At 42.8% G+C, this 23,104-nt stretch overlaps 1 protein-coding gene across 8 annotated transcripts in view; it reads left to right on the top strand.

The window, feature by feature from the left end:
* nbeal2 (neurobeachin-like 2) overlaps positions 1 to 23,104 on the top strand; it is a 279,397-nt gene that overhangs the window by 245,406 nt on the left and 10,887 nt on the right. For all 8 annotated transcript variants that reach the window (XM_069922096.1, XM_069922092.1, XM_069922097.1 and 5 more), the window contains 6 exons: positions 236 to 345; positions 1,907 to 2,079; positions 4,165 to 4,259; positions 8,445 to 8,561; positions 18,219 to 18,380; positions 20,914 to 21,062. In XM_069922096.1, the coding sequence (XP_069778197.1) occupies positions 236 to 345; positions 1,907 to 2,079; positions 4,165 to 4,259; positions 8,445 to 8,561; positions 18,219 to 18,380; positions 20,914 to 21,062 (806 nt within the window). The remainder of the gene's footprint in view (positions 1 to 235; positions 346 to 1,906; positions 2,080 to 4,164; positions 4,260 to 8,444; positions 8,562 to 18,218; positions 18,381 to 20,913; positions 21,063 to 23,104) is intronic.

Here is a 23,104-nt window from a genome sequence, read left to right as displayed (position 1 = left end):
GGTTTTTGTAACTCAATGCTTCTCTTTATGAAGAACAGATTCCTTGTATTTTCAATATGTATTCTTAATATCAGTTGGCATGGACAAAGATTTTTGCACCTGTATATTCAGGTTCTTCGTCAGAGCACCAATTTCAACTCTGCCATTGGATCTACATTGTCTGTTATTCTTTCCATAAAAATATGTCACTTCTCTAATATTGCTAGACCGACTCATTTAATTTTTTTTCTATTAGGTAACAGTGAGTGTGGACGGTTTGATAGGAACTCACGGCTGGCTACCATATGACAAAAACATTTCAAATTACTTCACCTTTACCAAGGACCCAGCCATCTCCAATGCAAAGTAAGTTTACTTTTTTTCTGCAGTTTGTACATCACATTAACTCTAAATTATCATCTTCTTTAATGATTGCATTGCAGCCACTAAATCACCAAACCTTTAACACTCATCGAATAGTACAGCATGGAAACAGGCCATTTATCTCACCACATCCATGCTGACCAGTGGGCACTCATCAATATTAATCTCATCTCCTAGCACATGCTCCGTAGTCTTCTATGCTTAGCCATGCTTCAGGCAATGTGTTTGAAATACTCGCCACTTTTTGGGTGAAAAAGGTCCCCATCAGATCCCGTCTTAGGGCGGCACAATTGGCGAAGTGGTTAGGGCAGTGATGGGGACCAGGGTTCGAATCCTGCGCTGTCTATAAGGAGTTTGTACGTTTTTCCCGTGTCTGCATGGATTTTCCTCAGGGGCTCTAGTTTCCTCCTACCATTCGAAAAATGTATCAGGGGTGTAGGTTAATTGGGTGTAAATTGGGAAGCACAGACTCATGGGCTGAAATGGCCTGTTACTGTGCTGTATGTCTAAATTTAAAATAAAAAAAATATATAAATCTCTCTCTTACCCTAAATCTATGTCCTCTATTTTAATCTACCTCTGATATGGGGGAAAGTTTTTTGCAATCTTGCCCTCAGAATATCATATACCCGAATCACAACCCCTCTTAACTTTATCTGCTCAAGAAAAAATGAACTTCACCTCTCCAGTGTTCATTGTATCTGAAACATTCCATCCCAGACAACATTCTAGTGAATCTCCTCTGCAACTTCTCCATCGCTGTCACGTCCTTCCAATATTGTGGTGACCAGAACTGCATGCAGTACTGTAGCTGAGGTCTGACCAATGTTTTCTAAAGTAGGGGCATAACTTCCCTCCTCTTCTACTTCAGTGCTCCTACTAATGAAGGCCAGTATCCCATATGCTGCAAGGATCTTTCACTTGCATTGGTTCCTCTTTTCCTCAATACTTCCTAGGACCCTAACATCCACAGTGTATGTTCTAATCTCATGCATCAATTCACATTTATCAGGATTAAACTCCATCCGCCATTTCTCAGCTCATTTCACCAACATATCGATGTCATTTTGATGACTGCAGGTTCTGTAATCTACATCAAAAACAAACTGCTGAAATAACTCAGCAAATCAAGCAGCATCTGTAGAGGCAAAGGGACAATCAATATTTTGGGATGAGACTTTGCATCAGGACTGAGAGTGTAGAGGAAATGTTATACTGGCTATTTCCTCCAACAGTTTGTTTTGCATCAGTTTTACCACCCTACAGTCCAAGATTGCTCTCCATATTATCAACAATTCCACCAATATTTGTGTCGTCTGCGAACTTATTAATCATGCCTCCTACATTCAGGTCTGAACAATTCTTGTATGTAACAAACAGCAAGGGTTCAAGCACCAATTCCTGAGGAATACCACTTGTTACAGGTATCCAATCACAAAACAACTCATACACATACTATTTCCTTTAATAACCACACATCAACCTCTTCAGTTATTATCGCCTTTCAAGTTAAACAACTGATTTTCTTCTTCCATCCTGGCAGAACTCAGCGTTTCCTGTCTGGCCCTCTTGCTCCTGGAATTGATTTGTCACCAAAGATCCTTGTCGTTTCACATGATGGAAAACTTCTATTCACTGGTGGTCATTGGGACAACAGTCTTCGGGTTACATCTTTGAGTAAGGGCAAAGTAACAGGACACATCATGAGACATATAGGTTAGTAATGTCTAAACTTTATCATTGTGTAATTTTTTAAAAATGCATCCAGGATCCAGTTATGAGATTCAGATTCAGGTCCTACTTTCTGAGTAGGGTACAGTTTGTGATAGATAGGCTGTCTAATTACACTCACTAGGTTGGGTGCAGTATGGCTCAAACATCGCTGTAAGAGTTTCATCCAATTTTTCCAAGAGTTTCTTTCAGTAAAAATTCCATTGGATAATGCACCTCATATAAGATAAAGAGTATTTCCTGTCCTATGTCTGGAATTTGATTCTAGCACCTTCAGTTATCATGTTTGTCCAACACAAGGCACAGTTAACAGTGAGAAAGGCTAGACCCAATATGTTTTGGCAAGTCTATGATTAGGGAATTCTATCTGTATCACACCTTTTTTTTTTATTTTTGGAAACTGGGTATCACTGTCAAAGCTAACATTATTGCCTTAATTTAAAGGTGGCATTGTGCCACATCCTGAACCTTAGAAATCCTAGCGAAAGTACTTCCAAAGCACTATTGATTAGAGTTCCAGGAATTAGACTGAGTGATGTGGAAGGAAAAGCAATGTATTTCCAAATCAGGATGACTGACTGACTTGTTTGTTATAGAGCACAATAACATTAAGAATAAGGCTATCTAGCCCATTGAGCCTGCTCTGCCATTCAACAAGATCATGGGTGATATGACCATGGATTCTGTTCACTTACCTGGCTTTTTTCCCTTAACCCTTAGTTCCTCCACTATTCCAAAATTACCTGTGTCTTATATATATTTAATGAGGCAGCTTCTACTAATTCTTTGGGGAGAGAATTGCACAGATTACTCTCATTTTCTTTGTCTTAAATGTATATCATAGGCTGAAGGGCCTTTACTGTGCTCTAATATTCTGTATTCTCTGACTCTTAAGGCGATGTCCCCAGTACAGTTACAGCAGAACTTTCCTGGTCTTAAATATAATCTTTCTGGCAATATAACCATATAACCACTTACAGCACAGAACAGGCCAGTTCGGCCCTACTAGTCCATGCCATAACAAATCCCCACCCTCCTAGTCCCACTGACCAGCACCCGGTCCATACCCCTCCAGTCCTCTCCTCTCCATGTAACTATCTAGTCTTTCCTTAAATGTAACCAATGATCCTGCCTCAACCACGTCTGCCGGAAGCTCATTCCACATCCCCACCACCCTCTGCATAAAGAAATTTCCCCTCATGTTCCCCTTATAATTTTCCCCCTTCAATCTTAAACCATGCCCTCTAGTTTGAATCTCCCCCACTCTTAATTGAAAAATCCACATTTACTCTGACTGTCCCTTTTAAAATCTTAAACGCCTCTATCAAGTCCCCCCTCAATCTTCTACGCTCCAGAGAAAAAAGCCCTAGTCTGCACAACCTCTCCCTGTAACTCAAACCTTGAAATCCTGTCAACATTCTCGTGAACCTTCTCTGTACTCTCTCTATTTTGAAGGCCAACATTTCATTTACTTTCTTGATTACCTGTTGCACCTTCAACCTTTTGTGATTTATGTATAATCACTCTGCAGTATACCAATTTAAAGAAGGTCATGCATGGTAACCAAAATTTTTTGGGCCCAGACTTAAGCAACAGCATTAAATCCCAGATATCTGGCCTGAAACCACTACAAAACCATCTTCCTTTATGATTCCAACCATTGAATTCCTCTCTCCTGGATGACTATTGATTTCAATTTTAATAGGGCTCATTGAGTCCATTTCACCCCTGATGTATGGAATTCTGGTCTTTGGTCCATGACTGGACCAAGCCCGTATGTGGCAAGATCTGGAGCTAAGTGGTCCAGGTGAAACCAAATCTGTGCATTAGTGAGTGACATTTGATAGCATGGTCCATAATAATCTCTATCACTTTGCATATGTAAACCTTGCTGAAATGTCTGGCTCAGAACATGAGAAATTCATGTAAACCTTGCTGAATTGACCTCAAATTGTTTTGATGCCATTGATGCGAGTTGGGGAGTTTCTTCCCGGTTTTATAAAGAGCGGTAGTGCAGTGGTTAATTGCAAGTGTGTTTTTTTTACTGAATCTCAAATATTCTTCCGACAGATATTGTAACTTGTCTAGCACTGGACCTTTGTGGCATTTATCTGATTTCTGGATCAAGAGACACCACTTGCATGGTGTGGCAGGTTATCCAGCAGGTAAAATGCATCCTATTCATACATATAAATGAGAAAATTGACATTGTGGGCCTGTGAAAGGATACTGTTGCATCCAGAAGGGTACATTGGATTGAATATCGTGCAGGTTCACCAGATGTAGTCAGTGTTCCCAGGTTTAGAGCATAAGGACAAATTATGTAATTCAGGTTTGTTTCATCAGGATAAAAGAAAATTGAGAACTGTTTTATTTGGGGGGGGGGGTCTTGAAGATTTTGATGAGGTAGATAAAAAAGAACTTTACAGCACTGAGTAAGGCTTGCACAACAGAATATAAGCATGAATTCAGGTAAATTAGAAAGTACTTTCATCCACAGAATTCTGCAGATGATGGCTCATTAGCAATTTTAATCATTTAATTGATTACTTTAATCAATTACTTTAATTGAATAAAATGATTATGGATCATCAGAACCTCAATGCTGAATGTCCATCCCCTGCTTCTAAGAAGTGGTTTCCTGATTTGCATTTGTATCAGCAAGCAGTGAAATGCAGATCTATGCTCTGGTTGAATGGGAAGTGTGAAGCTGCCAGACTGTTGCCAGTCATGTGAATGTCCAGTTAGAGAACTGATGCTGTACTATATTTAAGGATAAACTTGTTTGGTTCTCATGAATTAGTGCATGATATATATGTTAGATAGTTGGATTTTGTTGTTTTTTTCAAAAACTTCTATAAAGTACTTAAATAGCATTTGTGCTTTTCAGGATCTTTTTACCACTGAAGTCTAACCAATCTGAACACAACAAATTTCTTTCATTGGAGTACAAATAAACTGCTGAAAATATTTAGGTCAGACAGCAACTGAGGAGAGAGAAATAGATTTAATGTTTTAGATTAATGACCCTTTATCAGAACTGCGTAAGAAAGAAAACAGGTGTGTTTTTTTTTAAATTTTTTATTTTTCACACCATAAATCACATTAGCCATGATATACACTTTTTCTTTTTCACACATATACAGTTACTTTTTCTTCCCCCCCCCCCCTCCTCCCAGGCCACCCCCCCACCCCCCCCCCATCCATTTTAGGTATACAATCTAGGTTGCATTAAACCAGTCAGACAATGTTGTCATTCAACAAAAATACACCAGTAATTCTACTGAGTCCATTCTTTTCTTTCCTTCTCCTTCCATCAACTTAGGTAATGTTTGTCCCCGGTAGGTTATCCAGAGATCTTTCTCCTAAGTAACATAAAAAACAAAGAATTTGGAATTGATTTGGAGGATGCACAAAAAAGATTTGTTAAGATAGCCCTAGCCGTAGCAAAAAAATGTATTATGTCAACCTGGAAATTGGAAGATAATTTGAAAATACAACAATGGTATATAGAAATGAATAAATGTATTCCATTAGAAAAAATAACATATAGTTTAAGAAATAATATTGAAATATTCGAACAAATATGGGAGCCTTACATGAAAACAGGTGTGTTGAAGTTGTAGAGATGGGAGGAGTGGAGAGAACAAAAGGAATGTGTGCTGATGTGCAAACCAAGGTTGTCCAAGTGACACAACCAAGCTTTGGTTGAGGGAATTTGGAAGACGAGCAGAATATTAACAAGGTCATGATAGAACTGTAAGATGCATAATACAGTTGTGATAGAAATGTGAAAGAAAGTGTAAAAACACCCTGGAGGTTATGCAACATCTATGGTGTAACTTTTACACCTGGATGATCTTGTATCAGAACTGGAAAAGTTGTTTATCTGAAATTATTGAATTCATTGTTGAATGCCATGGGCTGTGTCATACCTGGACAAAGGTTGAGGGCTGTTCTTCAAGCTGATGCTGCGCTTTATTGGAATACTATAAGAGATCAAAGATATAGCACTGAAAGTGAGATGGATAATTTAAGTGATAGGCAATTGGAAGTTATGGGCAGTCTTCAAGCTAGACTGAGCCATTTGCAAAGCTGTAAACCTGCTTAACCAAAGAGGGTTGAGAAATAAATATTGGACATTTTAAAAAAGAAACACAGACTTAATTAAAAATATCTTCTGAAATTTAGTTCCTTTGACCATCCAGCAATAATGTATTGGGTTGAAATTTTAAATCTCACAACGTGGAGATCGAAAAACTTCTTTGAAGGTACTTTGCATTGTAATCGGTTTTGCAGAAATCTAGCAATTAGGTAGCAACAAACGTTCACAACAAATGTGATAATGAGTTTATTGTTGAACGTATTATATAATGTGCGTGTGTGTCTCTCTCTAATATATAGACTGTATATATTAAATTTAGACACAGTTACAAGCCTTTTCAGCCCATGAGTCCATGCTGCTCAATTTACACCCAATTAACCCACACCCCCCAATACATTTCGAATGGTGGGAGGAAACCAGAGCCCCCGGGAAAACCCATGCACAGACAGCGCAGGATTCAAACTCCTGACCCGATCACTGGTGCTACGAAGGCATTGTGCTAACTACTACGCCAACTGTGCCGCCCCACATATGTATCTTTTTCTCTATATATCTATATCCATATATACTGTGTATAGATAGATAGATATAGGTTTCCCACACTGTCTGAAAACAGAGTGTTCCTATGAAACCTTTTGTAAACAGAAATGCCGTAAAGTGAAGAAGCATTAATTTATATGGAAAAATTTTTGAGTGTTCCCAGATCCAAAAGATAACCTACCAAATAACATTTAAAACCTAAAGAAACACGAACATATAGTAAAAGCAGGAATTGTGTGATAAATACATAGCCTATATTAAAGTAGAAATAATGTATGTACAGTGAAGGTGCTTGACAGCACCACTTTCGCTGCTCAGTTTTCAGAGAGAGATTTGTTGGTCATTGGACACCCACAACAGATTCTTGCCGAAGAAACTTGTCCCATCAGGGTTTTTCAGATGATAACCTCTTTCTTTCACATCACCACAGAATTCCTTTTTGTTTCCCTTATTTCAAGTGAAACATTATGCAGCCAGCCATCTCCTCTTATATGGACCACCAGGGCTTTGACCCGGCTGAACTAAGAACTCACAACCCATCTTCAAAATGGAGTTTTTCCACAAGCTTGCCAGCTTGTCATGTTCCAGTCCCAGCTGCTGCTACTGAACTGTTGAACTCAATTCTCTCTCTCTCTTTCCCCCCCACCCCCAATACACGCAATCAGAGAAAACCACATGACCCTCTTAGAACAGCCAACTGCACTCAGACAGATTGTGGTACCAGACCCAATCTTCCGAGTTCGTTCATCTGTTGCTTTCCAAAACAATAATCCATTACTCCACAGCATGTCCAATTAACACTTACTTATGAAGTCCTTATAGGCATTCTTCAAAGTTTTTGTAAAGGCACCCAGTGCCTGGACTGTCTGGCTTGAGCAGAGCTCTGGCATTTTAAATGAGTTTTTTTTTGAAGTGTTTGTGTCTGTGTGTGACCGACACTAAAAAAAACTGCCACAATTTATCTCCTTTAAAATATATCTATATACAGTATAAAACATAACATAATCTGTCACAATATTCATAGTAATCCTCATGCAATATAATAAGTTTTAATAGTGCAGATTGTCCATTTGTGATGTCAGAGCAGTCTATAATTAGTGTACAAAGGGAAGGTTCAAAGGGCTGAAAGCTGTTGGAAAGAAACTTAATCCTAGAGGTTCTGTCTTTCATGCATCTGTCCCTTGAACCTTCTGCTCAAAGGTAGCAGTGATAAGAGGTTGTAACCAGGGGGAGGAGAGAGGGAATGGTTGTTTATTATGTTGGCTGCCTCACATGGATGTCTGCAGTCGATAGGAGATCAGGGTCTCTGATGGGCCTGGATATGTTTGCTACCTGGGGATTTGACTTGTTAAACCAATGTGAAAATGCTAAATTAATTTATTTTGAGTGATGAGGGTAAACATTAACAAGGACATGTGGTGAATAAAATTCAATGTTTAATTTTCTTAATTTCTTTGAAAAAATATAAAGCAAACGTTTTTCTGTAGCAGAATAAGATATAATCTTGTTTTAACACCTCATTCAAAAGAGAGCAACTTTCAATCCAGTCATCCTCAGGTTTGAACTTGAGTGAGAACTAAATATTTTAAACTTTGTGTGCTGCTATTGAACTCTAATTAATGCAGTTAATATATAAACACAGTTTAGGGCACTGCTTGTTAATAAAATGCTCCATTTCATTTATTTTTCATGCATGTTTTCTCAGGGTGGCTTTGCTTCCGGATTGGCCCAGAAGCCAGTACAAGTACTCTACGGACACGATGATGCAGTCACTTGTGTGTCCATAAGCACTGAACTTGACATGGCAGTATCAGGATCAAAGGTACATTTCACTTAACCTAACTTCTTAGGAAATTATGAAGGTGATCCTCATGAAATTAGTTGCATTTAATGCCTCCAGTGTCAAGTGGGATCAGTCTGGTGTCAGTCATCTATATCTAGTCTCCATCCATCTTGCAACCCAAAGAGAATTTGTCATTCCTCCATTTCTGTCTTCTTGTCAGTGGCCCACTTCTTTAGTATCTCCTTTCTTCTAAGGCTCTCATTAATCTTCTTTCCTTTTGGCCCATGCTGAGTCCCAGCAGAGAAATGCAATCTATCTCATTCTTCCTCAACATATTTTACTTGCGACATTATTGTCTTTCACATATCCATCAACTTCCATTTGATCAATTCCAGACTTTCTTGTTTAACCTCATTTGATGTCTTGCCACGTTCTTGTACAAGGGGTAATCTACAGGAGCCAATTAACCAACTAGCGTGTCTCTGGAATATGGGAGGAAATCACTTCACCTGGCAGGAACACCTGCAGTGAGTGTGTAAATTCCATGCAGACATTACCCACCAGTGGAATTGAACCCAGATCATTGGAGTTGTGAAGCAGTGATAGTTACTGCTGATCTGTAATACCATTTTGACCTCTTGTGATTCTGTTTTGTTTGCTTGGATGTCAATTATAGCTGTTTTAAAGTAATGGGATATTATCTGCATGTAAAATGCTTTAAGACAATGAGACTAGAACCTTGCAAGTAACCTAATTTTATGTTTTCTGGTGTAAACTAACCATTGGTATTGGAAAGACTGATCATAAGTATTTTCAAATAACATTTTTTAAAATACTACTATGAGATCAATGGCTACAGCATATTTTGAATGACTTTCCTGCCTTAGCTTTCCCCACCCTGACTAACTTTAGTTAGAGACACCCACGCTTGCTCCAACTTGAGGAATCTCCAGATAAAGCTGGCATTGCAAAGGACAATAAATTTTGGGTGTAACAATGGAGGAAATGTGTGCAGTTTCTAGTTTAAGGATTGTATGGAAAATGTTTTCCCTTGGAGATTAATTCATGAATGTTTTGCTTTTTTAAAAAAACATCATTTTCTTCTAGTTTTTCTCAATGGCCTCGGATGTTCTCTTTAAATTTTACTGGTTAGAAATCAGGGATTGGCAAATCATGTGTTTTATTTTCCTCTCTCACTTTGGAAATAATATTACTATACTATATTATTTTGGAAAGTGTGCTGACCAGCTGCATCACATCCTGGTATAGGACTACCAATACCTTTTGGGCAGAAAATCCTGCAAAAGGTAGTGGATTCAGCCCAGAATATCAGAAGTAAAACTGTCCCAACTATTCAGCATATCTATATGAAATATTGAAGAGCAGTATCAATTATCAAGAATCCTCACCACCCAGGACATTGTCTGTTCCCACCACTGCTATCAGAAAGGAGGTATAGGTGCTTGAGGACTCGTACACCATAGTTACAACCTCACAGCTGTCAAATTCTTGAAGAGTAGAGGATAACCAAAGAAAAGGTACAAGGACTGCCTAAAGAAATCTCTTGGTGCCTGCCACATTGACCACCGCCAGTGGGCTGATAACGCCTCAAACCGTGCATCTTGGCGCCTCACAGTTTGGCGGGCAGCAACCTCCTTTGAAGAAGACCGCAGAGCCCACCTCACTGACAAAAGGCAAAGGAGGAAAAACCCAACACCCAACCCCAACCAACCAATTTTCCCCTGCAACCGCTGCAATCGTGTCTGCCTGTCCCGCATCGGACTTGTCAGCCACAAACGAGCCTGCAGCTGACGTGGACTTTTTACCCCCTCCATAAATCTTCGTCCGCGAAGCCAAGCCAAAGAAGAAAGAAGAGGATAACTATACTCATTTAGAGGCTCATTTAAAGACTGTTATGTTCAATTTGTATTGCTGTATATTTATATCTGTATTTGCATAATTTGTGTACAGTTGACAGTCCTGGTGTTTACAGTTACTGATCTATAGACTTGTGAAGATTGGCCCACAGAAAGAGTCTCAAAGTTGTATGTTGTATCATATATGTACTCAGATAACAAATGTAACTTTCAACTTTAATACAATATGTATAGTTACAGGAGACAGCTTGGCTAAACCGAGTCCTGCTGCTGAAATATTTAGTTATGCAATTAGTCTTGTGCCTTTGTCAATATAAAGCTCACTCACAAGTGTCTCACAAATGCCTGCTAGCTCCCCATTTCAATTTATCTCTGATTGTAGGAGTAACATGATGGCAACATTTTAGGGCCTTGGCTGGTTGATTTCTATTTGGCAATGCTGATTTTAACATATTTTTCTTAATATAGTAATAGCCATTTTCATCGAACAGCATCTGAGGAAAGAGAAACAGGGTTATTGTTTTGGATCAAAGACTCCTTGTCAGTTCTGATGAAAGGTCTCTGACCTGAAATGCTAAATCCCTTTCTCTTTCCACAGATGCCACTTGATCTAGAACCATGGAACACTACAGAATAGAAACAGGTCCCTTTCGGCATTCTAGTCTGTGCTGAACCATTTCTTTTTGCCTCATCCCACTGACCTGCACCTAGTCCATAGCCCTCCATACCTCTTCCTTCCATGTACCTGTCCAAATTCTTCTTAAGTGGTGAAATTAAGCCTGCATTCACCTCCTCAGCTGGCAGCTTGTTCTATACTCACACCACTCTCTGTGTGAAGTTCCTCCTCACATTCCCCCTAAATTATTCCCCTTTCACTCTTAACCCATGTCCTCTGGTTCGTATCTCACCTACCCTCAGTGGAAAAAGCCTACCTGCATTAACTCTGTTTATTCTCATAATTTTAAATACTACTGTCAAATCTACCCTCATTCATCTATGCTCCAGGGAATAAAGTCCTAACCTTTACCTGCAATTCAAGTTACTGAAGTCTGGGCAACATCCTAGTAAATCATCTCTGCACTCTTTCTATCTTATTGATATTTCCTGTAGTTGGGTGACCTTATCTCCACACAAAACTCCAAAGTTGAGCTCATCAATGTCTTACACAACTTTACCATAATATCCCAACTCCTGTACTCATTACTTTGATTTATGAAGGCCAATAAGCCAAAAGCTCTCTTTACAACTGTTGGGCACTACCAGTTGCCCCAATAATTAGAGACGAAGACTGAGGGGAATGATAGGCTTTATTATACATAAGACTTGAGCTGGCACAGAATCAAGCTAGGGAAATGCAGGGAAGGGGGAGGTGGCTCAATCTTTATGGCCTGGGCCACAGGGGAGGAGACTGGGGACAGTTTCATTGGGGGTGGGCCAGCCCGAGCCTTTACCAGCCAATGAGTACATGCAATCCATACCATTCAATTCACCCCCTCTAACCCCACCGCCCTCTTTTCGACACAAGGGAATTTTTAAAAACCTAACTAGAGGTTTAACCACACCAGCGACTTCCTCCTTCTGTGGGACCGATGGGGGGGGCAGGTGTATTCGTGCTCTACTGTTTGGGAGGAGAAGTGGTCCTGGTGGGGGGGGGGGGGGCAGGGGAGGGAACAATCTGGTTTGGGGTGATGATTGAAGGCTCCCGGGAGGAAAGAGGGTTAAATGTCTCCCAGAGGAACAACTCCTGGAGAGCCGGGTGGCTCGGCCTCCAGTATTGCGCTTCCATGTGGGGTGGTCTGCTCCGTGGGATGTTCGGTGGCAGGCAGGGCAGTAGCATTTTTCTCCCGCACCCTGGCCAGTTGGATCACCTGTTTCGGGATCCCTAGCCCTCATCTGGTTTCGAATAGGTACAGTGTCCTCGTCGCCATTGGGGTACCTCACAAACCGCGTATTGAGGGTTGGCGTGTATGAGGTGTACTGCTTCCATCAGTGGATCCAACTTATGGCCCCTCACGTGTCTCCGTAGCAGGACTGCCCTGGGGTTGCCAGCCAAGGAAGAAAGGAGGAACAATTCGCCAATCTCCTAGGAAAAGCAAACAAGCGTTCATGTGGGGGGGGTGTTAGTCACGGTGCACAGGAGCGATCGGATGGCGTGGAGCGCTTCAGGCAAAACATCCTGCCAGCTGGACACCGGCATGTTTTTGGACCTAAGGTCCAGGAACACTGCCTTTCAGATGGTGGTGTTCTCCCTTTCCACTTGGCCATTACCCCTGGGTTATAGCTGGTGGTCCTGCTGGTGGCTATGCCTCTGGCCAGAAAATACTGTCGCAGTTCCTCGCTCATGAACGAGGACCCCCGAATGGTGTGGATATAATTGGGGTACCCAAACAGGGTGAAGATACTGCACAGCACCTTGATCATATCCTGGCAAAGAATAGCAAAGGGGAACCTGGTGAACTCGTTCACCACCATCAGGAAGTAGGCATTCCTATTGTGTTGGGTTGCGGGCCCTTGAAATCGACACTGAGCCATTCAAAAGGGCATGTGGACTTAATGAGATGTGCCTTTTTGGGTCGGTAGAACTGCGGTTTACATTCAGCGCAGATCTGGCAGTGTCTGGTCATGGACCAGACGTCCTCAACGGAATACAGAAGGTTCCAAGTCTTGATGAAGTGACTCCAGGGTGGCACAGACTGTCGTGGAGGGTCTAGAGGCAGTCGAGATGTGCACCGGCAAACATCCCCTGGGATAGGGCGTCTGGGGGATCGTTGAGTTTACCTGGTCGATACAAGATGTTGTAATTATAGGTGGAGAGCTCAATCCTCCACCTAAGAATCTTGTCATTTTTGATTTTACCCCGCTGTTTAGTATTAAACATGAAGGCCACGGCCCTCTGGTCTGTCAGCAGAGTAAACTGTTTTCTGGCCAAGTAATGTTGCCAGTGGCGCACCACCTCAACAATCGCTTGGGCCTCCTTCTCGAGCGAGGAGTGCCGTACCTCGGGACCACGCAGGGTGCGGGAGAAAAATGCTACTGGCCTGCCTGTCTGGTTAAGAGTGGCAGTCAGTGTGAAATCGGAGGCATCGCTCTCCACCTTGAAAGGGGTGGATTCATGCATCGTGGCCTTTGCGATGTTTCCTCGGATCTGGTAGAATGCAGATTGGGCTTCCGCCGATAAAGGAAAAGTTGTGGACTTAATCAGGGGATGGGCTTTATCGGCGTAATTGGGCACCCATTGTGCATAATAAGAAAACAGCCCCAGGTACCTCTTCAGCACCTTTAGGGTGTTTGGGACTGGGAGCCCCATAAGAGGTTGCATGCGGTCGGGATCCAGGACAATGACACCATATGCCACAACGCATCTGAGGAGAGCCAGGCGGTCTGTGTTGAACACGCACTTGTCCTTATTGTACGTCAAGTTGAGAAACTTGGCCGAATGTAAGAACTTTGTGAGGTTCACATCTTGGTCCTGCTGGTCATGGGTGCAGATGGTGACATTGTCAAGGTATGGGAATGTCGCCATCAGCTTGTGCTCCTCCACCATCCGATCCATGACCCTCTGAAAAGCAGAGACACCGTTAGAAACACCAAAAGGCACCCGCAGGAAGTGAAAAACTTTGCCATCAGCCTCAAAACCTGTATAGAGCCAGGGTCGCTCAGGAGAAGGGGAAATTGATAAGCGACTTGAGGTCAATGGTTGAAAAGACTCTGTATTGTGCAACCTTGTTGACCAAGTCGGGTATCCAGAGTAGAGGGTACACATCCAACTGGGTGAAACGGTTGATGGTTTGACTATATAGTCCATCACCATCCAGGGCTTGCCTGCCCTTCTGACTATGAGGACCTGTGCCCTCCAGGGGCTGGAGCTAGGGGCAATGATCCCCTCCACCAAGAGTCGCTGAACCTCGGCCTGAATGAACACCATATCCTCAGTGCTGTGGCGCCTGTTCTTGGTGGCGATCGGTTTATAGTCCGGGTTGAGGTTCGCGAATAGTGACGGAAGGGGCCACCCGCAGGGTGGTGAGGCTGCAGGTCAATGCCAGAGGCTGGGTGCTTGATGGTGGGGGGGTGGGGTGTCCGTAAGCTGTGAGTTGCATACGGTGAGCAGCGGTTGGGGCCCCCGAACGCCAACGTCACACTCCTGAACTGACTCTGGAAGTCGAGGCCTAGGAGGGTCAGCACGCAGAGCTGGGGTATGACCAACAACAAAAAGTCATTATAACATTTCCCCCCCCTCCCCACCACCTTCAGAGATGCCACACAGTACCCCTGTATACAAGTCCACTGGTCTTTCGCCGCCATCAACGTGGATCATCGGCCAAATGGGGGTTGAGAGTCTACGGGCCACCTCGGGGTGGATAAAACTTTCAGTACTGCCACTATCGAAGAGGAAGTTCGATTTGTGCCCATTCACCTCAATCTGCATCATGGAGATCATGATCGGGTGAGGGCTGGCTTGGTTCAAGGTGATCGATGCCAGGATCGGTGCGTCGTCTTTGTCATTGGTGGGGAGGCCCGATGTCCAAGATGGCGGCATCCATGTTGACCATGCTGCCAATGTCGATGAAGAAGGCGGAAGTGACGTCGTTGGCGGTGGAAGTGACATCGTTGGTAAGAGCTGCCACTGCGTAGAGGATGGGGACGGGAGCGGGTAAAATGGTGCCCCCCCTTACCACACACGCGGCCAGCACCGGATGTTCCTCGGCCACACGTGCCACGCTGCTTTGGGATAGGGCTCTGGACCTGGAGACTCGTTGATACTGGCCCTTTTTCCCACAGCCCGAGCAGGTAGCTCCTTTCGCGTGACAGAGGCATCGTGGATGTCTTGACTGCCCACAGAAATTGCATCTCGAGGATTCCAGCGTCACAGCAGCCACTGTCAGGTCAGCCGTCCCTGATGTCGACTCCCAGGATGGCGGCCCTCATGGTGACACGTACTGGATAGGCCTGCTTCTGCCAGCGATAGACTCCACATGGCGCTGGGCCGAGTCTAAGGTCCTGGCCATTGGATCACCTGTTTCAATGGCAGTTGATCCTCCTTGAGGAGACATTGACAGATATAGTCCGACCTCAACTCCGACACACAAGCGTCCCGGACCAGGTCTTCCACACACTGGATCCCCGGCACAGGGACCGTGGGGTTCCCCAAACAGTCTTTTCCTAGTGAGATCAGGGCTCAGACGAACTCTTCTATCGACTCACCAGGCTGCTGTTTTCTGGACGCCAGGAGGTAACGAGAGTAGACCTCATTGATTTTGGGCTTGTATAGCCCATAGCTCAGCCATCACCTCAGTGTAGGTCTTGCAGCTTCTGATAGCCTGGAAAGCCCTCTGGCCAACTCTTGCCTGTAGGACTTTCAGCCTCTTCTCATCCGAGTCGACCATTCCAGCAGTGGCCTCCAGAAAGTTGTTAAAGCAATTGATCCACTGTTTGAAGAGTTCTGATGCACCCAGGACTTGGGGATCCACCTCTAGACGATTGAGGCGCAGGCTCTTCTCCATTACCGGAGATGTTAAAAAAATTATGTACAATAAATTGTTGGGCACTACCAGTTGCCCCAATAATTACAGAGACGAAGACTGAGGGGAACGATAGGCTTTATTGTATATAAGACTTGACCTGGCCCAGATCCAAGCTAGGGAAGTACAGGGAAGGCAGAGGTGGCTTGACCTTTATGGCCTGGGCCACAGGGGAGGAGTCCAGGGGAGAGTGTCATCAGGGGCAGGCCAGCCCAAGCCTTTACCAGCCAATGAGTACATACAATCCATACCATTACAACAACCTTATCCACCTGTGATGCCACTTTGTTCTTCCGCACTCCTCAGTGCCCTACCATTTACCGTGTGTGTCCTTTCTTGGTTTGTCCTTACAAAATGCAACACCTCACACTTGTCTGCATTAAATTCCATCTGCCATTTTTCAGCCCATTTTTCTAGCTGGTTCAGATCCCTCTGCAAGCTTTGAAAACCTTCTTCACTGTCTACAATCTTAGTATCAGCTGCAAACTTGTTGATCCAATTTACCACATTATCATCCAGATCATTGATATTGATGACAAACAACAATGGTCCCAGCATCAAGCCCTGAGGCACACTACAGGCCTCCAGTCTGAGAAGCATTAATCCACCACTACTCTCTGGCTTCTCCCGTCCAGCCATTGTCTATCCCTAATCAGTTTCTGGCTATCCAAATGTATATCCGATCTCTTTGAACACCTTCCAATCATTTACCTACTACTGACAGCCTATAATTTGCAGGGCTACATGTTTCAGCACTTTCTGTTTGCATTTCAGATTTCCAGCAAGAGTTTTCAATAGCCATTTTGGTGCTACTTCCACTCTCATTTTGAAGTAGAAATTCCCCCATATTTTGTCGACATTCTCCTTCCCTTCACAAAGTCTAGCTTTGATTTTTTTTTATCCCTTTCTCAGCCTTTTATAGGGATGGGCAAACAATTGTTCTCCAAAAAGGAAACCCTGCCAATGCCCATAATTACCTTCTCTATACTTTCACTTTCCTTACCCTGTTTTCCCAGTTTCTCCATCTCCATCACTTGTGTTATGATGATGTCATCTGCCACAGCTATTAGGTATGTCATCCTCCTTTATCAAATAAGTATTCTCTTCTACATGTTTGTCAAGTTTGATTGTAGCTCTTCTGTTTCCTTCATTTGTTTCCTGGCTTGCTGAGAAATCTCCTTTGTTTCATTTCAGAAATGTGCCTTCTCATTTTTCTTTCAAAATCCAGGAATAATCATCCTTTCTAATTTTATCCATACATGTGGGCATGAACCTATGCCAATTTAATTCAAGAGCTTGTTTGGGTTTTTCTCCGTGGACCAGAGAACATGGTTTTGTCTGGTTGAACTGGTACAATCGCATGACAAATAGACTTGAACTTGTTTCTACATAAATCATTGAAGTCTATTGTGTCCTCTCTTCCACCCTTGCAAGACCTAGTCCCAATTCAGACCTTAGTTAAGCAAGAATTTTGAAACATACTCAAAACTATTACATTTTTATATGGGAGAAAAATGGGAAATGCATAGCTTCATTTTAATGTACTGTTCAGCAGGCAGATATTTAACCTTCAGAATGTGGAAATACATTGATTTGTATCTAGGTCCTGGAATTCTTACTAGTTGGGGCTCCATTAGTTTTGCTTTTACCTGTAGCAACTGAGGTGTTATGAATTTTTTGAAATTGTTTCATCCTTGAGATATTAAATTCATGAACAATACTGCCATTCACAGGCCATCACTATTCACCCTATTTAGATGTCAATGACCATCTCTGTAACTAAATAACCTGCTATCTTACTGCATGAGGCTTTTTAAAACTCCATCATATGGTTGTAGATCTGAAGCACTCAGAGGCCAGATCAGTGAGGAATGTGGGTTTCATTACATTGGATTCATTTTTATGATAATCTAACAGCATCTCTTGTCAGTTTTACTTTTAGTGAACAATGAAAAGCTGGATTGAATCAGTGGTCTAATCAGCATCCACAGAGTGAAATGCTCAATCAACCTTTTGGGTCAGGACTCTTTGTTGAGACTTAAGTGGGAAGAGGAGATAGCACACATAAAAGTGGGGGAGAGCTAGGAGGGGTCAAGAGTGGAAAATTGGTGGGAGAGATGAGGAGACAAGTGGGAGAGAAGACCACTGGGGGGAGAGCTAATTTGAAAGAAAAGTAGGAATGGAAGCAGGTAAAGGACAGATGGAAACAATGATTTATATTCAGGTTCTTTTCAATGAATGCAATTTTCAAACTGCCATTGTTAGTCAAAATTAAACTTTAGCATTTTTCTCTTGTACAGGATGGTACAGTCATTGTACACACCATCCGTCGTGGTCAGTTCATGCGGTTCCTGCGCCCGCCCTGTGAAAGCACACTACCCATGAGCATCAACAACCTTGTCATTGGATATGAAGGCCAGATCGTCATCCATAGCACCATAGAAAACAGGGGTGCATCAAAGGTAATTCAATAAGGGTGGAACTTATTTTTGTTCCTTGAAAATAATGATATTCATTCTTGCGGTAACACTTGGGGTGTAATACAAGCTTGGAATGCAGTATCTCAGTAACATTTAGGTTAGGAGAATAAAAGTAGATCAAGGGGGAACAATCTTATACGGATAGCTGTTATTTTTAACCTCCAAACTTCTCAGTTACATCTTCTGGTTTACTTTATCAATCTTTGAGGAAGAACTTTTCTTCTTTCTGTCCTTCCCAACGCTCAATCTGGTGAAATCAGGACTTATGGTAACAATTTATCATTCTTTCTCTCAGCCACTTTCCTCCTGTCATTTCTTCATTTTACAATGCATCAGATGTTTAAACCAAAACATTCTCGTTACTGAGATTTGTTTCAACTTGACCACAAAAAGGCCATCTCAGGTTTTCTTTCCACGGACCTTGACTGACCACGTATTTCCAAATTGTTTCAATTGTCACAGTGATGGCACTCTGTTCTCTGGGTAAGTCCTGGTTTTTACTTCAGTATCATCTGAAGGGAATGATGCCTGGACAGAAATGCTACCTATTAAAGTGGCCCCCATATCTTACTGAGGTCGAGAAAAGCATTTTCAACACAAAGATAACTCAAAACTTGTACATTTCTTTTTTTTTATTAAACTTTGACATACACCATAATTGCAAGCCTTCCAGCCCATGAGCCCCCCACCAAAAAAAATCCCAATTAACCTACTATACCCATACATTTTGAACAGTGGGAGAAAACTGGAGCACCCAGAGAAAACCCACACAGTCACAAAGGGAGCAATCAAACTCCTTACAGACAGTGGTGGATTCAAATTGGGTCATTGACATTGTAATAGTGTTAACAGTACTGTCTTTGTTCAACCCCTCCAAGGAATAATGCACAGTTATGGAGTTCCCACCTTAACAATGTAAAAATAATCCGATTTACTTTGGAGGTACCAGAATTATATTTTAAAAAATGTGACTCCATCAGAAATGACAATTTCTATCATCACTGTGGCTCAAGTTTTATTTCTATTAATATAATTTGACATGTTGGGTATATTCCTCATCCTCACTGTCAACAGGATGTTACATTTACTTTTGAGTTGGGATCACGTTTTCTCAATTTGTCAGTCAGAATTGGCAGAAAGCCTTTCATAAATAGATTGTTGTAGGACTTGCATCAAGGAGAGAGTAATGGAGAGTAGGTCTTTGAAGCATTCTTCCATTGGATATTGACTATGTCTCTATCCCTGATGTTCACCCCTATTCTTGGCTCTCGATGAGGTAGGGTCTTGGGTGACTGGGCTAATCACCAAGAAAAACAGTCAAGGATGTGCACAAAGCCTCCTTTAGGAAATGCAATTTCCTCACTGAATCTCTGGATCATGACAGGTTAAAATGAAAAAGGAGCAATCTGAATGGAATTGGGAATCTATAATCTATGCTTCAGGAGGGCATGGAGACCTGGCAAGAGATTGAACCACCTCATTCACAACCCACCTGTCTGTTTGGTCAGGAAAAAAGTCTGCAGATCTCATGTTGGGCACATTGACCATCACATAACCAATGAAATAGAGAGAAATCAAGTTGTCCTCAAACCTGAACAAGTGTCTCATAAGATATGGAAGCCAGCAGAGAGAAAAGAAGGACAGGAAATTTCTTGCAAAAGATCAGGGGATCACAAGCATCATTAAACATGAGTAAAATGGGATGGTTATGAAGAGAAACAGTTGTGGGCAGGACCCATGGACCTCATGAATGGAAGGGATAGAATTACTGCTGAAGCAGTAATGGATTTGCTTGACAGATGGGATGGAAGCCTACAAGGATCACTGAACCTGTTCCATTTAACTACCAGGATTGTTGAGGCCCTGAATTATATCTCTGGCATACTAGAAAGTTCCTAGATGTAAAAAAAAAATGCCAAGGTAAAATACATAAATGAGCAACTTGCCTTTTGAGATGCAAGTACATGGCATTGGCCACATCACAAATGAGACACTCCTACCCTTTTGCATCTAATCCCATCATCTTATCCTTGACTCCTACTTTTTTGGGTTCAGATTGAACACATCTTGGTTGAAGCATTAATTTTATTGCAAAATTCATCATGGCTATGCTATATTTTTAGTTTCTAATTTTTTTTGTATCATATATTCTAAACTAGTGTTCCATGAACTTTGCTGCTACTGACTTTAAGCTAACTATTTTGTAGTTGCTTAGATTCTTTCTATCTCCATTTTTGTATAATAGGATTTGCATTTGGGATTAATATGGATCCCAAGGGTACATCACTTGTTAAATCCATCCAATTTCAGAAAATTCACATTATTTCCCTCTTGCTTTCCTCACTTTAATCAATTGTTTTGAATTTGTTTTTTCTCATAACTTTATACACTTCTACTGTGAAGTCTACTGGTGTTAAGAATTAGCAATGTAAATTTAAGTAGTCTTTTGTCTTTAGTGTCTCCTAGAAGTCATCTTTCATCATTATCCCTGTCCTTTATTCTGTTCTTATTCTAGGATAAAATCTTCTTGCACCTTTATTCTGTAAACGGCAAGCTCTTAGCATCTGTGACAATGGATGAGCAGGTGTCTGCAATGAGTATCGTTGAAGAGTTTGTTGTACTGGGTACTGAACAGTGCTCACTGCATATCCGGGATCTTCAAAGGTAAAGTGCTGTGATTTCCACCTCATTTTATGGCACATAGAAGAGAATGGCTTTTCATTAAACTCTGAGAAGGTTAAAAATCTCAGCAAAGCATTATCAACTCTTGATTCTGTTTACCTTCTTTCTTCATAAATTTATGGGCAACCAATGGCAGAAGTGTCATATTGATGAAGGTGATGCCAGGTTCAACTATGTCTTCCAGTTAAATTGAGAATGTTGTTGCTAAATGTAGTGGAAGATTTACCCTATATCAAAGTTCAAATTTATTGTCAGAGTGCATACATGACATCACATACAACTCTGAGATTCGTTTTCCTGCGGGCTAGGGAGAATTTGTACTTAGCAGTCGTACAAAACACTGTACTCACAAAAAATATGCATAGAAAAGAGAGAAATGTAAACAAAGAAAGAATTGTAAACAAATTGTGCAGTATAAAGAGAATTTTTTAAATAAAAATTTACAGGCCCTTTCGGCCCATGAGCCCATCTGCCCAATTACACCCAATTAACCCACAAATCCCAGTACGTTTTGAACGGTGAGAGGAGACTGGAGCACCCGGGCAAAACCCACGCAGACACAGGGAGAACATAAAAACTCTTTACAGATAGCGCGGGATTCGAACCCCTGTCCAATCATTGGTGCTGTAACAGTGTTGCGCTAACTGCTACTCTAACCGTGCTGCCCCTAAAATATTCAGTAATAAATAATGTGCTGTAGAGCTGGCCACAGCCAAGAAAGACGCAGCCACCATGTTGAATGTCGTTAATGAGCATTTTATTCAAATTCAGCATACGTCCCTTTAAGGGGAGCGTGAGTTCAGTCACCGTGTGCGTGGTGACATCATAATCGCTGCCCCAGGCGCACGCTGGGCAGGAGACTTGCGGCAGGGAGAAACCCTGATGGCGCCATCTTCCCATGGCTGCCCCGCCACATGGCGTTACACGTGGGGCCGGTTCACCTTGAGAGAGTCCTCCACCACACAACACACCCCACCCCAGAACCGGCTACGTGTCCCGCCGCTTGGGCAGGCGGCCCCGGCATGGCCATCTGCACCAGCCATGATAGGTCCAAGTGTGCCGCCTTCAAACGGTCCATGCTGAAAAGTTCATTTTTACCCCCTATGTCCAAAGTTAAAATAGCTTCTTACGGAGATCTGCCAAAAGGTTCGTGTGCTTGGACAAGGCGTTGGGTTCCGAGCCAAAGAACTCACCGGGCAGCAAGAGCAGCGCTCTGTAGACCAGTTCCGCAGAAGACACCTGTAGGTCCTCTTTGGGCGCTGTTCTAATGCCAAGGAGGACCCAGGGCAGTTCGTCTGCCCAGCCTGGGCCGGTGAGGTGAGCCATGAGGGCAGATTTCAGATGACGATGAAATCTCTCCACCAAACGATTTGCTTGCTGTGGTGTGGTGGAGTTTAACCCCCAGGAGGTTCACCAGCTGAGTCCAGAGCGTGGAGGTGAACTGGGCACCTCTGTCACTGGTGATGTGCACTGGGACTCCAAACCTAGCGATCCAATGGCTGACTAGGTTCCTGCCGCACATCTCTGCAGAAGCCTCTTTGATGGGAATGGCCTCCGGCCATCTCGTGGTTTGGTCGACTATTGTGAGAAGGTAGTGCGCCTCTTTGGACACTGGCGGGGGACTACGTCATGGATGTGCTGAAATCTCTGCACCACCGGGTCAAATTGCTGGATTGGGGTCTGCGTATGCCGGTGGACCGTGGAGGCCTGGCACCTGGTGCAGTTCCTCGCCATCTCGGCCACCTCCTTTTTGATCCCGTGCCACACAAACTGCTCTGCCTCCATTCGCACCGATGTCTTCACCGAGGATTAAGTTGAAAACCCTCGATCTCCATTGCAGTGGGACTACCAGGCATGGCGAGCCAGTGGAGACATCATAGAGCAGAGTATCCGGGCTGTTGGGCAACTGAATGTCCTGGAGTTCAAGGTCATAGATGGCGGTCTGTAGATCCTGCATCTCTGTGGCCTGCGGCAATTGTGTGTAGTTAACGCCGGGGGCGAGAGCGTTGATCGCTGGATGAGAG

This window comes from Narcine bancroftii, chromosome 2 (genome assembly GCF_036971445.1).
Source record: "Narcine bancroftii isolate sNarBan1 chromosome 2, sNarBan1.hap1, whole genome shotgun sequence".
Classification (NCBI taxonomy): Eukaryota; Metazoa; Chordata; class Chondrichthyes; order Torpediniformes; family Narcinidae; genus Narcine; species Narcine bancroftii.
Note: the sequence above shows the minus strand (reverse complement) of the source record. Positions and strands in the feature narration are given on the sequence as shown.